The 13079-nt window shown below is 32.5% G+C and overlaps 1 protein-coding gene across 1 annotated transcript; it reads right to left on the bottom strand.

Annotated features, from left to right (window-relative positions):
* Positions 1 to 2055: 2055 nt before the first annotated feature.
* LOC126712272 (glucose-1-phosphate adenylyltransferase large subunit, chloroplastic/amyloplastic-like) lies at positions 2056 to 7085 on the bottom strand. Its single transcript, XM_050411538.1, has 14 exons — positions 6394 to 7085; positions 6187 to 6309; positions 5824 to 5997; positions 5478 to 5570; positions 5315 to 5398; positions 5163 to 5218; positions 4661 to 4754; positions 4378 to 4563; positions 4145 to 4225; positions 3680 to 3766; positions 3500 to 3604; positions 2800 to 2906; positions 2576 to 2636; positions 2056 to 2446 (listed from the first exon to the last, which is right to left on the bottom strand). The coding sequence occupies exons 1-14, from the start codon at positions 6625 to 6627 to the stop codon at positions 2345 to 2347; spliced, it is 1587 nt and encodes a 528-aa protein (XP_050267495.1). The 5' UTR covers positions 6628 to 7085; the 3' UTR covers positions 2056 to 2344.
* Between the last annotated feature and the right edge of the window lie 5994 nt (positions 7086 to 13079).

The following is a 13079-nucleotide window of genomic DNA, read 5'->3' as shown; positions in this document are numbered from 1 at the left end:
CTGTATGACTAATTTTTAATGAAAAAGTTACTGAATAAAGAAGTTTGTGGGTCCTATGAACAATACACAAGACCCACTGAACAGTGCCATTCCAATGAAAATTTGAATGGTCAAAGAGGTGGTGGGTTCCGTGCATAGTGCACGGGACCCATTGACAGACGCTCCTACTTGAAATACGCACATTAATTAAAAAAAATAGGAAAATGTAAACGCAGCACCGTAGATGCCAATCCAAACGCATACTAATGAAATAGATTTTCTTTGGTTAGCTGCTTGAAGCAGGAAGGAGCAGCAATCGTAATTGAACCAAACCTATTAACTAGAATTTGGACAGGTTGATTATATAAATTTTAGAATCAGTAAAAAAAAAAAAAAAAGAAGGAAAAGAAACAGTGACAGTGACAATGACTTTGTACTTGCATTAGCATCAGTTAAGAAACAATTAGTTTCATCAATGCTTAAAAAAAAAAAAAAAAAAAAAAAAAAAAGGTCGTATCCAATATATTTAACTCCAATTTTTGCAGGGTCTAAGAGAAGTGAATAAGTGATTAGTAAATAAGCTTCTTCTTCTTCTTTTTTTGAGAGATTTATCTCTAGACTTGAACCACGACTTATCACTTTTGATGGAAGGCATTTGTCATAGCACAAAGGCCTGATGAGCTGACCTCTCCAGTCTTCAGTAATGCCTTCAGCATAAGGAAACGAGAAACATGGCTATTATTTTGTCATGCATATAATACCAGTCACACACTAGCTAATAGAGTCAAACAAGAAAAAGATATCAAATTTCAATGGGCAAAAGAAAGCATTTATATACGTGTGTGTGTGGTTTTAATGTTTTACTATAATGCGTTTCTCTGACAGGCCTGGATTGCAGAGATGGCACCCTAACTAAAATCCATAGATGGAAAACACTTGCTAGAAGTTGGTTTAGAAGGGTTTTATGGAGTATCAAAGCAGCGATCAAATCCTAATATTCAAGTAGGGACAGATTTCATCACAAATAAATGAAATAATCAAATCCCTGGCATCGACTTTGCCACAGTTCACGCATACCCTGAACAATGGTATGGACTCAATAAAAGAAAGTTTCTGCTTAAAACTGACAATTAATTAGCAACCATTTCCTTAAAGAGGGTTTTTTTTTTTTTTTTTTTTTTTTTTTTTTTCTGGTTTGATGAGCAGGTTGCCTGGCTCAAGTGATGAAAGCCAACTCTCATTTTTGAACAGTTGGCTTACTGATCATATACAAGATGCACAGAATATCCTTCACAAGCCAGTTCTCATTGCTGAGTTTGGAAAATCTTTGAAGTGATCTAGTATTGCACAAAGGGACCAGCTTTTCAACACAGTTTACTCAACAATCTATTTAAATGCTAGAGGTGGAGGTGCAGGTGTTGGCGGCTTGTTCTGGCAACTTCTAGCTGCAGGAATGGACTCGAAGTAATCCTCAATGAGAATTCCTCAACAGCTATTTTGATTGCTCAAGAGTCTCGAAGGCTAAATAGATTAGATAGTTGTATGCTAGGCTGAGAAACATTGAGAAGTGGACGAAAGCAAGAGAGATTAAAAGCAAGGACAATAATAACGAAAATTGAGCAAAGAGAATCCCAACAATAGTAAGAGTAGTTACAGATTACCAGCATTATAAGCTGTGTACCGGAAATGTATGACTTCTAAGAGGTGAATTATCTGTTACAGATGATATTTGTTTATCCAAGAGAGTAGTATTGGAAAAGAGTTTTGAGATTTACACCTATGTATTAAGCTAAGTGTCTAATATTTTTAGCTTTAGCATCAGTCATGGGCTTCTAGTAAAAATAAATGGAAGGCAAATTATACTTTTTAGCCCTCCAACAATGGGGTAATTTCAACTTGGTCCCTATACATTTAACTGGTGTCAAATTGACATAATTTTGAAAATTGATGGGTGACATTGACTTCATTTTGAAAATTAAAGAATGAAATTAACACATTTAATTGTCTGAGGGGTCTCGTGTTGAAAGTTGAAGGACGAACTTAATACAATTAAAAGTCTAAAGACAAAGTTGAAAATATGACAAACGAGCAGAGACTAAAATTATTTAGGCAAAATTGAAGTGTGACTAATGTACAGAGAGACTAAGAATGCAGTTTGAACTACTAAATTGAATCAAGCAACAGTTCTTTTTATTCAGGAACTAGGAGGCCTTCCTACAGATATCTAAGGAACTAGTGATTTACATATATAGGGGCATTCCTGCTAGTATTTATTACTGCATGCAATTTAAAACCCAAAACTAGCTGGCTAATGCTTGCAACACTGGCTCAATCTGGACATGAACTCTTTGCAAGTGTGAAAGATCTAAATGACCGTTCCATCTTTAATTGTTGCATTCTTCAGTATGACCGCAATCCCTGACCGAATGTAAAACCCTTCGTTTGGCCTTTCTGCTTCCTCAACACCCTGAGAAGTCAAAAAAAATTTCCTTAAGCAGTGTGTAAATGAACAGTAATACACCATTCTTCAATAACTTGGATAAGCTTGAAGTGCAAAGCAATTCAAAATTTAACGAGCGCAGAAAGCCATTCTTACATCACCATTTGCAATGACCACATCTCTTCCAATCCTGGCATTCTTATCAATTATGCAATTCCTTCAAGATAGTTGACATTAGAAATTAGTTAATAGACTAAGGCATTTCATTATGAACTTCTAAGACAGCATTCAGTTGTGAAACATTAATCATTTCTAATTATTCCCTATCACGCATGTGCACACATACGTGCACTGGGATTAGTAACACAATTAAATCCTACCTGATTTTGGTATTCTGTCCTACGCCTACTGGAACCTTTCCCTCTGCTAGCAGAGATGCAATTTCAGATTCTGTTTGGTAGTAGTCTGCACCCATCATCATAGTATCCTGGAAAGTAAATTCCATAACCAAACATAATTAATTTTCACTCTGTAAAATGAAGAGCAAAACAGTAAAAGCTCCTACATCATTCCATATTCACCAATCAAAATTTGAACAGATTCAAACAGGAACTCACATACAAAAACTTCATTTGCTCATATTGAAGCTACTCTCAAGATGAATAACTTATATTGGAAGTTAAGTTCTTAAAACTCAATTATTGGAAATAATAACTATTATGCTATCACTAAGTGCTTGAGAGGTTTACTCTGCACTTTGCAGAAAGATATTTCCTGCACACCTTGGAGTGGAAAGCACGAACTAGCCAAATCTTGGGAGGCAATTTTTTTTTAAAAATGTGCAATACATTTACTTTTGGCTAGCAATATTCAATTACATGGTTATCCTGTAGAATTACTGAAATCAAAAACCATAACACTATTTTGAAAGAGGTATAGACTACCGGACATCTGAAGGAGCCGTTACAAGTCAATATAACTTGACAATCAGCACCCACATGTTTTTGTGGATTGCACATCAAATGGCCAATTACTCTATATAGTCAAGGAGAGCTACTTAAGCATAAGATATTAGCTCACCTCGAGTTCTACACCATTCTCTAAACGTGAGCGCACACCCACTATAGAGTGTTGAACACTACATTCCCGCAAGAAGCAACCATGAGAAATAATTGCATCCAAAATCTGCAAGAAACAGTTGAGTTATGAGATACAAGGAGCAGAGCTATCTTACATACTGATTTAAGCTCATGATCATACCCTGCATTTTTCAACTTTAGTAGGCGGCAAGAATCTAGGTGAGGTGTAGAAAGGTGTCTTTGGATAATTGAATTCAAACTTTGGAGGCTGCATGAAAGGAACTATATTATCAGTTCATAGAGTCATTTTCTCATTTACAAGGAAGAAAGACACAATTTCAATCTCCAAATTTCTAACATAGGTTTTTCAAATATGCATGGTTTTCTTTTTTCTATTCTAAAGATTTCTAAGTTCATTTGCAAACACATGAAGCATTTTCCTACTCAGATTTATTCTTGGTTTTAACGGATTATCACTGAATTTCTCACCCAACTTTATAGCTACCACTTGCTTCCTGAAGTTTATTCAGAATACTTTCCTGATTACTCCAAGTTGCCAGACAGTCATTTACTCAAATATCAGTTGCAATAGGATTTTTTCAGATCATAATTGAGAAAATGTAACTTGGGCTACGGTCATACCAACCTGTTCTGTGAGGGCCAAGTTGGCATCAAAAAAGGACTTTATAGTTCCAATGTCCTCCCAGTAGTCATTGAATAAATAAGCCTGACAATGAAATGCACTAGCCACTAAGAAACTATATATGTAATTCAATAAACATATAAAAATCTTGTTCGCAATATTCAAATAGCTATAGGAAGATCAAAAACATTAAATAATAACACACACAACAAATCATGTAGGTATTTCTGTCTTACTTGGACATTATGTTCCCTCACAGCTGACGGAATAATTTCAGAGCCAAAGTCATTGCATGAAGGGTAACTCCATCTCAATAACTTTAGTAGAACATCAGTTCTAAATACATAAACACCCATTGATGCAATGTAAGGGTTATTCCGAGCATCTTTCTCAGAAAGTCCTAGAATAGTGGTGTCAACTTGCTGCAGTGCAAATGAGTGAGAAAATAACCAATTGGGCATAGATACCTTAGAAAAAACTGAAAAGTTCAAACAACAGTGATGAGGAAAATTTGCCTACCATTGCTTTCAAGTCTGGGCCTTTTGGTTTCTCAGAAAATTGAATAATACGTCCTTTGTTGTCAATTTTCATCAGTCCGTAATCAGATGCACGGCTGCAAGACAAATACACATATTAAACTATTAATATCAAGAAACCACAACCACAAGGTCCACGACTTGTGGCGTGGTGGTCACCTCACATGTACCAAGTGCTTGTGGGGTGAGGGATCACAGGTTCAAGCTCCAGAGGAAGCAGTATATGTAGGGTAGATTAGGGTTTCTAACTCAGCTAAATATATATATATATATATATATATATCAAGATACCAGCAACTGAGATCATAGAACTTCTATAAAACTTAAATGCCATTTTCTTCCTTTTGGTTGGGATGCATATCTCACTTGAAGAATCAAAATGAAAATTATAACCATTGGCTGTTTTATTCCTGTAAACCTATCACTAGCTTAAGAAATAATGTACAGTGTATAGTTGAAACTGTGACAGATAGCGCTAGCCATACCTGTCATCCATAGGCACACATGAAACTGTAATATCAGCATCTGTGTCAATATGCTTCTGCAAGCACAGATCCCATCAATAAGCAGGATTTTCCAAAAAGGCAAATTAGTACTAGATGAACTATTGCACCATTAAGTGGCTGAAAATAATTACCTGCAGAAAATCCATATAGTCCATCCGGTAGAGATGATCACCTGACAGTATCAATATATGCTCAATACTCTTGTTCTTGGCATCCTTCATGAATCAAACAAAATCCGATTATGCTTATTACGAGGATGCAATATTTAGTAAAAATGCAATCATAATCACCCACCTCAAAGACCCATGTAAATTGCCTTACAGCATCTGCTGTTCCTTGGAACCATCTATTCCCTTTTTCTCCTGGTGTTTGAGTGGCAGCCAAAACCTGTTTGTCCATTTTATTAGGCTTTAATTCGTCAGGAACTTTCATTGAAAAAAAAAAAAAATTTTGATGAAGACTCCAATTTCTAAATGACTAAAACAAAGTTGTAAATCATCAAGGAACATTCATTTCCACAGGACATGAAAAATCATTAATCTCAGTTAGTATTGCCATGCAGTATCATTGATGCAATTCTAACATACTTCCATATGCCTAAAATATCTATGAAGGTTTCTGTTTGTCTCAATTTTCTTACCTCCACAAATCCATCTCCAAAATTCACACCATTTCCGAGATTATAGGTGCGAGCAAGGTGACGATTGAGGGAAAAAGAGTTAAACTGTGTCATAATAAAAATCTTCTTTATGCCACTATTGATGCAATTACTCATTGGGATATCAATCAGCCTGTAACACCCTCCAATTGGAACCTGCAGATCACACCAAAGTATCACAAAAATCCACCCCAAATTAAATTCAACTTCATAACAAGCTTTCAAAAACCAAAATTATTAGCTTTGTCACTAATAATTGGTGTCTCAATATTGAACAAATGTCATTCTATTATTAATTACCAATGCCATAGAATCTAATTTCAAAAGAAATAGCTGATATCATACCGCTGGCTTGGCTCTTCTACTAGTAAGAGGAAATAAGCGAGTTCCAGCACCTCCACCTAATATGATCGAAGCTACATTTTTCGGGTCTGCCTTTGGAGTCTCAAAAAGTGGTTCATGAAATGACTGAAATAAAAATGTTAATGTAACAGTGAGAGTGAATAAACACATCCTAAATAAATAAATAAACACTCAAATGAAATCACTCACCAGGTTCTGTTTGTTGATATCTGAAGTGAGAACAGAATAGGCAACACCGGGCTTAAGCTTAGTGATCCTGCTGGTTTCTTTTTTTGAACTTTTCAACAATTGGGTACTTAAATCCCTGCTTTTCGGGCTCCCTCTGATACTCTCACCCCAAAACCTTGTACCTCCATTGTTCAATCCTCCGCCAAGTTTAACTGGATAAGCATTGGCCTTCAGTGTGGCACAGCAAGAATCCATGGTTGACCCACCAATGAATCAAATTCAAAGATCACTTTTTTCTTATAGATTTTATTCAGAAAAGTAACAAAATTCACACCCAAAAAAAAAAAAAAAAAAAAAAACTCTCAGATCAGAAAACGATCCGAAAAGGAAGACTCAGAAACACCCAGATGCGAAAAAATATTGAAATTTTAATTAGAGCCTAGTCTAAGGTTGTTGAAGTGATCAGAGTGAGGATGTGTTAAGTTCTTGACTGAGACTCTGAGTGATGATGAAAATGGAGAAAGGAACTGAGGAGGATGGTATGGTCTTATTGGTTGGATTGTGAGTCGTCACGAGAAACCCCGCAAAGTTGGTATCTTGTTGCGTCTGTGAAACTCTCAGTCTGTGAAACTCTTAAGATTCTAGTTGTACAGCTTTGCACTTAATACGGACTTGTAGTTTTGTATTCTTTGAATTTAGGCTTTCTGCTTGCTCTTTCACATTTGATACCGTCCAATCCATACAAAGTTACAAACTACAAAGTGAGTGTAAATCCTTTATCATTTTTGAAACTGATTGATAAATAATATTTTTGTTGGGAAGAATTTTTATTATAAGTTGTAAATAATATTTTGCAGTGAGAAATGTTACATTCCTAACAATCTAAGGACAAATCCAAAATAACAAGTTGTTATTAAAGGGGTGTTTGGTAGAGGAGTTTGAGTAATGTTGTTTGGATGATTTTGATATACGTGTAGGTGAAAAAAATGTGTGAAATATATATAATGTTGTTTAAAATGTTCAAAAGTGTGGTCAAAATGGGCTACCAAACAGACCCTAATTATTACTAATAAGAATAAATAATAATTTCAATAATAAATTAAAATTAAAATGCATAACAATAATATTTTTCAAGACTAATAATAACTTTTTACATAAAATTTATTATAAAAATATGGTAAAAATACGTTATACTTTTTGTATTCGGTGATAAATGTTTTATTATTACTATTTTCTTTTTACATAATATACTATATTTTAATATTATTTAAATTACCTAGAAGTCTAGACACTAGATTCTAGAATCATGTATGCTTTTGTTTGGAAAGATTAGTTTGAACTTTGAGGATGATTTCATCGTGTTGCTAGAGTTGTTGCCAGCTCTTCACTCTCACAGTGGCTCATTTCTGAGGTAAATATCAGGCCACGTGCCATATAAAACGGGATTTAATTTTGAAAATCGAGCTTAGAAAACGTACTTAGAGAATTTCTTTGTCAACGAAATTGTAACAATTTTTAAAGTACACATTTGTGATTTTTTCTTTTTTTTTTTTTTCTTTTTTCCACGAAATTGAACTTCAAATCCATGTGCAAAGTTCACACTATATATCTAATCTAACTTGTGTTGGGAAACTTTTTTTTTTTTTTTTTTTTAAGGGGGTCGTTGGGATGGTGATAATAATTTTTTTATCTATAGTCTATTTGGAATTTGTTTATTTTATTAAAATTGAAAACTTTTTACAAAAGGTACTATAGATAAAGGTAAAAGTCTACTAAAATAGTAAAGTGAAACTCATAAATAGTATCAAAAAATACAGTGAGACCCATAAATAGTAGCAAAAATAAGTTAAATAATAAAATGAGCTGATTTTTCAATTTGGAGCCAAACACACACTAAATTTAATAATTTTTGTTGATTCAAGATGAATATTCTTCTAATCAAAGCTCTAAACAAAAGTTTGAGAAGTTGAGCATTGCATGTTACACTTGCTACTCCTAAAATAACAGATCAAACTTTTTGAAAGAGCATCATTTAATACATTGTTTTTTAAAATAAAAGTTATCAATTTTGAAAATTATCTTTCTTAATTGACACAATTAAAGTAAACGGAAATAATTATTGACTTCTCAAATTAGATAGTGTAAACTAACTAAAAAAAAAAAAAGTTGGGAGTTGAGAATTTAAAATTTGGATGTTTTTGCTGGAAACACTAAGAATTGCCAGTTGAATCGTATAATTATGTTTATTAAATTTTCACAGTGAATCATATTTTAAACATTCCAAAATGGAAGAATTGACAAACAATATGGAAGGAGGGAATAACAATATTCCAAATTAGTTTCTCATACAAAAGCAGCCGTAATAAATTTATAATATTAGAATATTTAGTATTATATACAAATATAATTATAATAAATAACTATTATAATTATTAAATTTCATATTTGAACCTAAAAAAATAATACCGAAAAAATCATATTATGTTAAATTTTTCCTTACATTAATACTCGGATTGGCAATTACTTGAGAAATAATATGGAATGAGGAAATAACAATCTTCATGTGAAATTTTTACTTAAACTAAAGTTTACCCATGTCATATTTTCAAATTTAATAATATATATACACACTAAAAAGTTGCTCTTTTTGGCCATGATGATAGTAGCTTTTTACCCCTTTTATTTATTTAGTATTTATTTTGAGTAGCTCTTTAACTTCATTACACTCTACAGTACATTATTTTTATTTTATTGATCTAAGTTTTAGTCACGGATGCAGTGTCATGTTCCAAGTTCGCTAGGCTCCTACAAATGTGCCATGTCCATTACCCAATATGATGTTATGCCTAAATTGAATAAAACTGAAAATTATTGCTCCCAAGCAAAATTTATGAACCTTATTATCCCATTCAATAAATAATAAATTTTCCCTTAAAAAAATCAAGTCGTTTAATTATTAAAAATAAATGTTTTTATCAATTAAAGTTTTAAAAATGTTTGAAGATGTCACTTTAAGCAAATGACTGACAACTCTTAAATTTCACATATGAAAGAGAGAGAGAGGGGGGTGTACGAACTACAAAATAAATGAGAAATAGTTCAATCAATGATAAATAATAACTTAGAAAAATAAAACAAAACAAAAGCATGTTGCCATTGTGATTAATCACAATAAGCTGCAATTTAAATATAAGTAATATTAGAAGTAAAAAATATATATACTTTATATAACAACTGACACAACCTTGACAATTTCTAGTTTGAAAATTGTATTGAAATGGAAATAATCATGATACTAGTTAAAAAACTACATTTAAGGTATGTTTGAATAGAATGAAGTAATAAAAAGAAAGTAAAATTAAATTAACTAAAAATAAATTAATTTTAAATTATATTTACTTTATTTTTTTTCCCTCCGTTCAGTTCAAATAGATCATTAATTATAATGTTATTTAATCAACCAATTGTAAATTTGTTGTACCAATATAAATGACACCATTGCTGATGGTTTTCTATTAAAAAAATTTATAATCCACACCGATTCACAATAATGGAGACGTGTGGCCTTTCGGCCTAGAATTAACGACTGTTATTGATCCGATGTCGACATGACTATCTATGCATGGTTGTCGTTATTCGTAAACAACCGAAAGCGACCTTGTCCTTTCCTTCTCTGATATTTTACTAAACTACAGTATCGTAACCCCACGTGGCTGTGTTACATTATACTCGTACTGTCTACCCCATCCCCATGCAGTGCGTAGGCTCCACCACCTTAGAAATTTCATCGGCAGCTTCAATACCGAGGCGGGATTAGGTGTTTCAGAATGCATGTATTTTCTCTCTCATACTCGTGGGGCTCGCCCTCATATATGTGAGAGGATGCATGCATTCAAAATATCTTATATTTTCTCTTTTAATATCACAATTATTTTTACAATTTTATCATAATTTTGTTATATGGTAACTCGTGAGTGGTAAAATTATGAACTCATATGGACTCATCATTTTATTTTTACTACTCATAACTTGTCACGTAGGCAAATTGTAACAAATGATCTGTTTGGATTGAACTTATTACTGCTGGAACTGAAAACTAAAAACTGAAAATACTATAACAAAATAATTTTTAAATGTGTGAATAGTATCGTGGGACCCATTTTTTAATATTTTTAAATACGTGAACAGTGCATGCACAGTATGTGAACAGTATATATACTATTCATAAACAGTAAATTTTGTCTCTAAAAGTCAATAACTACGGCTAAAAAAAAAAAAAAAAACGTGTTTGTAAATGCAGACACCCAATCCAAACCCCAACAAAAATTGTAGAAATTGTTGTGTTACTAGGAAGAAAAGATTGGGGGAGCTTGATTTGTTACTAGGAAATAGCCATTGATTAGGACGTAACTTTGGGCACAATTTGCAAAAATTATCGTAATTAGTTGATCTCTCTCTTTGTCTATAGCAATAAAATGACATGATAGTATATTGTGAAAACTATTGTAGGCATTGCATGGTTGGAACTTGGAAGTATATTGTTTGAATTAAGCATGATGCATGGTTTAATTTTCATATTTGATTGTGAAACATATATTGAAGTGACACAATGGGTCCGTTTGGATTGAGCTTATTTTTGCTGAAACTGAAAACTGAAACTGAAAACACTGTAGCAAAATAATTTTTAAATGTGTGAATAGTGCTGTGGGACCAATTTTTAATGAAAAAGTTGCTGAAAAGTGGAATTTGTGGGTCTGTGAACAGTGCACGAATGCACTGTTCACTGTGCAAAAGTCAACAAATGCGGGCTGAACCAAAAAAAAAAAAAAAAAAAAAAAGAGAAAACCTCAGAACCAAAACGCAGACGCCAGGAAACGGGCAATCCAAACGGGCACAATATGAATTTGTTTTTGATAATCCACAATATGAATTTATAGCGTACATATCACTAAATATTCCTATGGACATGACATATATAGGGGCGGCTTCTCATGGATGAGTGGGGAGGTAGTGAGACTTGTTTGTGACCCATAGAGGCAAAATGATACAAGAGCATCTTTTAAGCTGTTTTAACATGTCTTTGTCTAAGTTCTAGCTAGCTGCCTTAGTTGTTTAGAACAATTAGTTACAACTATTTTTATGTCCAAACAAGAGCATTAAGGCAATTAGCTTATATGGCAGTCATTCTTATTTGAATTAGTTAGTTACTTGTATCAGATGAAACCAGTATTAGTTTGACACTTGGCACGATACTAATGGTTGTTAGTTGTAGAACAAATTGTATAAGTACTTTTATACTATCATTTTCCAACCAATTTTTTTAGAATTAGTGATTTTAAGCCTTTGTGTGCTTTTCTTTGGAACTTAGTGTTCTTGTAGAGGTGTCTAACCACCTACTAAATGTTCTAAGCAACTCTCATTGCTAAACAAACCCAAAATAGTTCAGCCTACACACATTCCCCACATTACAAAAACTTACACTTGAAAGGGAAATTGTTGATATACATATGTGAGTGGTCTAGTAATGAGAAGAGAGAATAGCTAATATAATATAGTTGGACATGCCCAAATTTATAAGTTTAAGCTTTTAGATCAAGTTATGTCTCAATATGTTGTATTAACTACTCAATTGGAGTCTTCATAAAACTAATAGGTGTTAGCTTTTCACTTCTTATAGTCTTTTCAAGAACACAAATTACCTTTTTTTTTCTTCAAAGGAAAAAAATAAAAAAAAAAAATAATCGTGCCACTGGATCCAAGCTAAGGTCCAATGCTCCTTTCTCACTGGAGCACAAATCGACACACGAGATTAACGCTATGCACAACCACCAAATCGACTCACCACTGTTTTCATTTCGCCTCCTCTTTGATGGTCATGGCAATATATACACACACAGAGAAATAAAATAATTTTTTTTTTCTTAGGATTGACAATGAACAGTACTTGAAAACTTGGGTGATGTTCTGTTCATTTGCTACATTTTTTTGGGTATTTTGTTGAGCATGATGGGAGATGTTGTTTAGAAGAAGACAGGGTTTATGTACAACTAGAAACAAGCCTAGCCAACCGAGAATAAAAAATTCAAATTTGTTTATGTAATTTTATTTTGAATGCAAGTTGGTCTTGAACTTATTGCCAAATAAAATTATTTGTTCAAATTTAGTTTATTTTTTTGTCAAACAAGCTCGACCATTTTAACGAATTACGTGATTAAGTTATTTTTTCCCCATATATAGTAATACTATAATTAGAAATTTTTACCCATACACAAATGTATAATTTTTTTTTAATTACAAATAGACTATTTATATTATTATTATTATTAAACTAAAAATAATAATTTAATATAATATAAACCTCTTTATAAACTCATACAATCTGATTTGGAGCTTGTATAAATATATTTTTAGAAATTATATATATAAAAATATAATATTATATATAGTTGAATTAAGTCATATATTTATGAATTTATTTATAAACACATTATTATATTTAAGCTTAATTTATTTAATAATTGAACTTAAACTCAAGCTTGAGTTTAACTTATTTGCTAAACAAACAAATATTAATAAACATTTTCTGTATTAAGCATAAACTATTCATAATCACGTAGATTCATTTTCGGCCCTATGTTTAACACCAAAAAGGTCAATGGCGTAGCTTTGAAAACGACATGCCCGTGGTAGAAAACAAAAGGAAATGT

This window comes from Quercus robur, chromosome 2 (assembly GCF_932294415.1).
Source record: "Quercus robur chromosome 2, dhQueRobu3.1, whole genome shotgun sequence".
In the NCBI taxonomy this organism is placed as follows: Eukaryota; Viridiplantae; Streptophyta; class Magnoliopsida; order Fagales; family Fagaceae; genus Quercus; species Quercus robur.
This window is presented reverse-complemented; position numbering and strand designations above follow the sequence as displayed.

What these genes read in the sequence shown, in the direction of transcription:
- LOC126712272 (XM_050411538.1), bottom strand. Translation starts at nt 6,627, where the DNA reads ATGGATTCTTGCTGTGCCACACTGAAGGCCAATGCTTATCCAGTTAAA. An exon ending in TTGGAGATGGATTTGTGGAG is followed by an intron (nt 5,571 to 5,823) that starts GTAAGAAAATTG and finishes ATGGACAAACAG; the next exon opens with GTTTTGGCTGCCACTCAAAC. An exon ending in GCCCAGACTTGAAAGCAATG is followed by an intron (nt 4,564 to 4,660) that starts GTAGGCAAATTT and finishes TTTGCACTGCAG; the next exon opens with CAAGTTGACACCACTATTCT.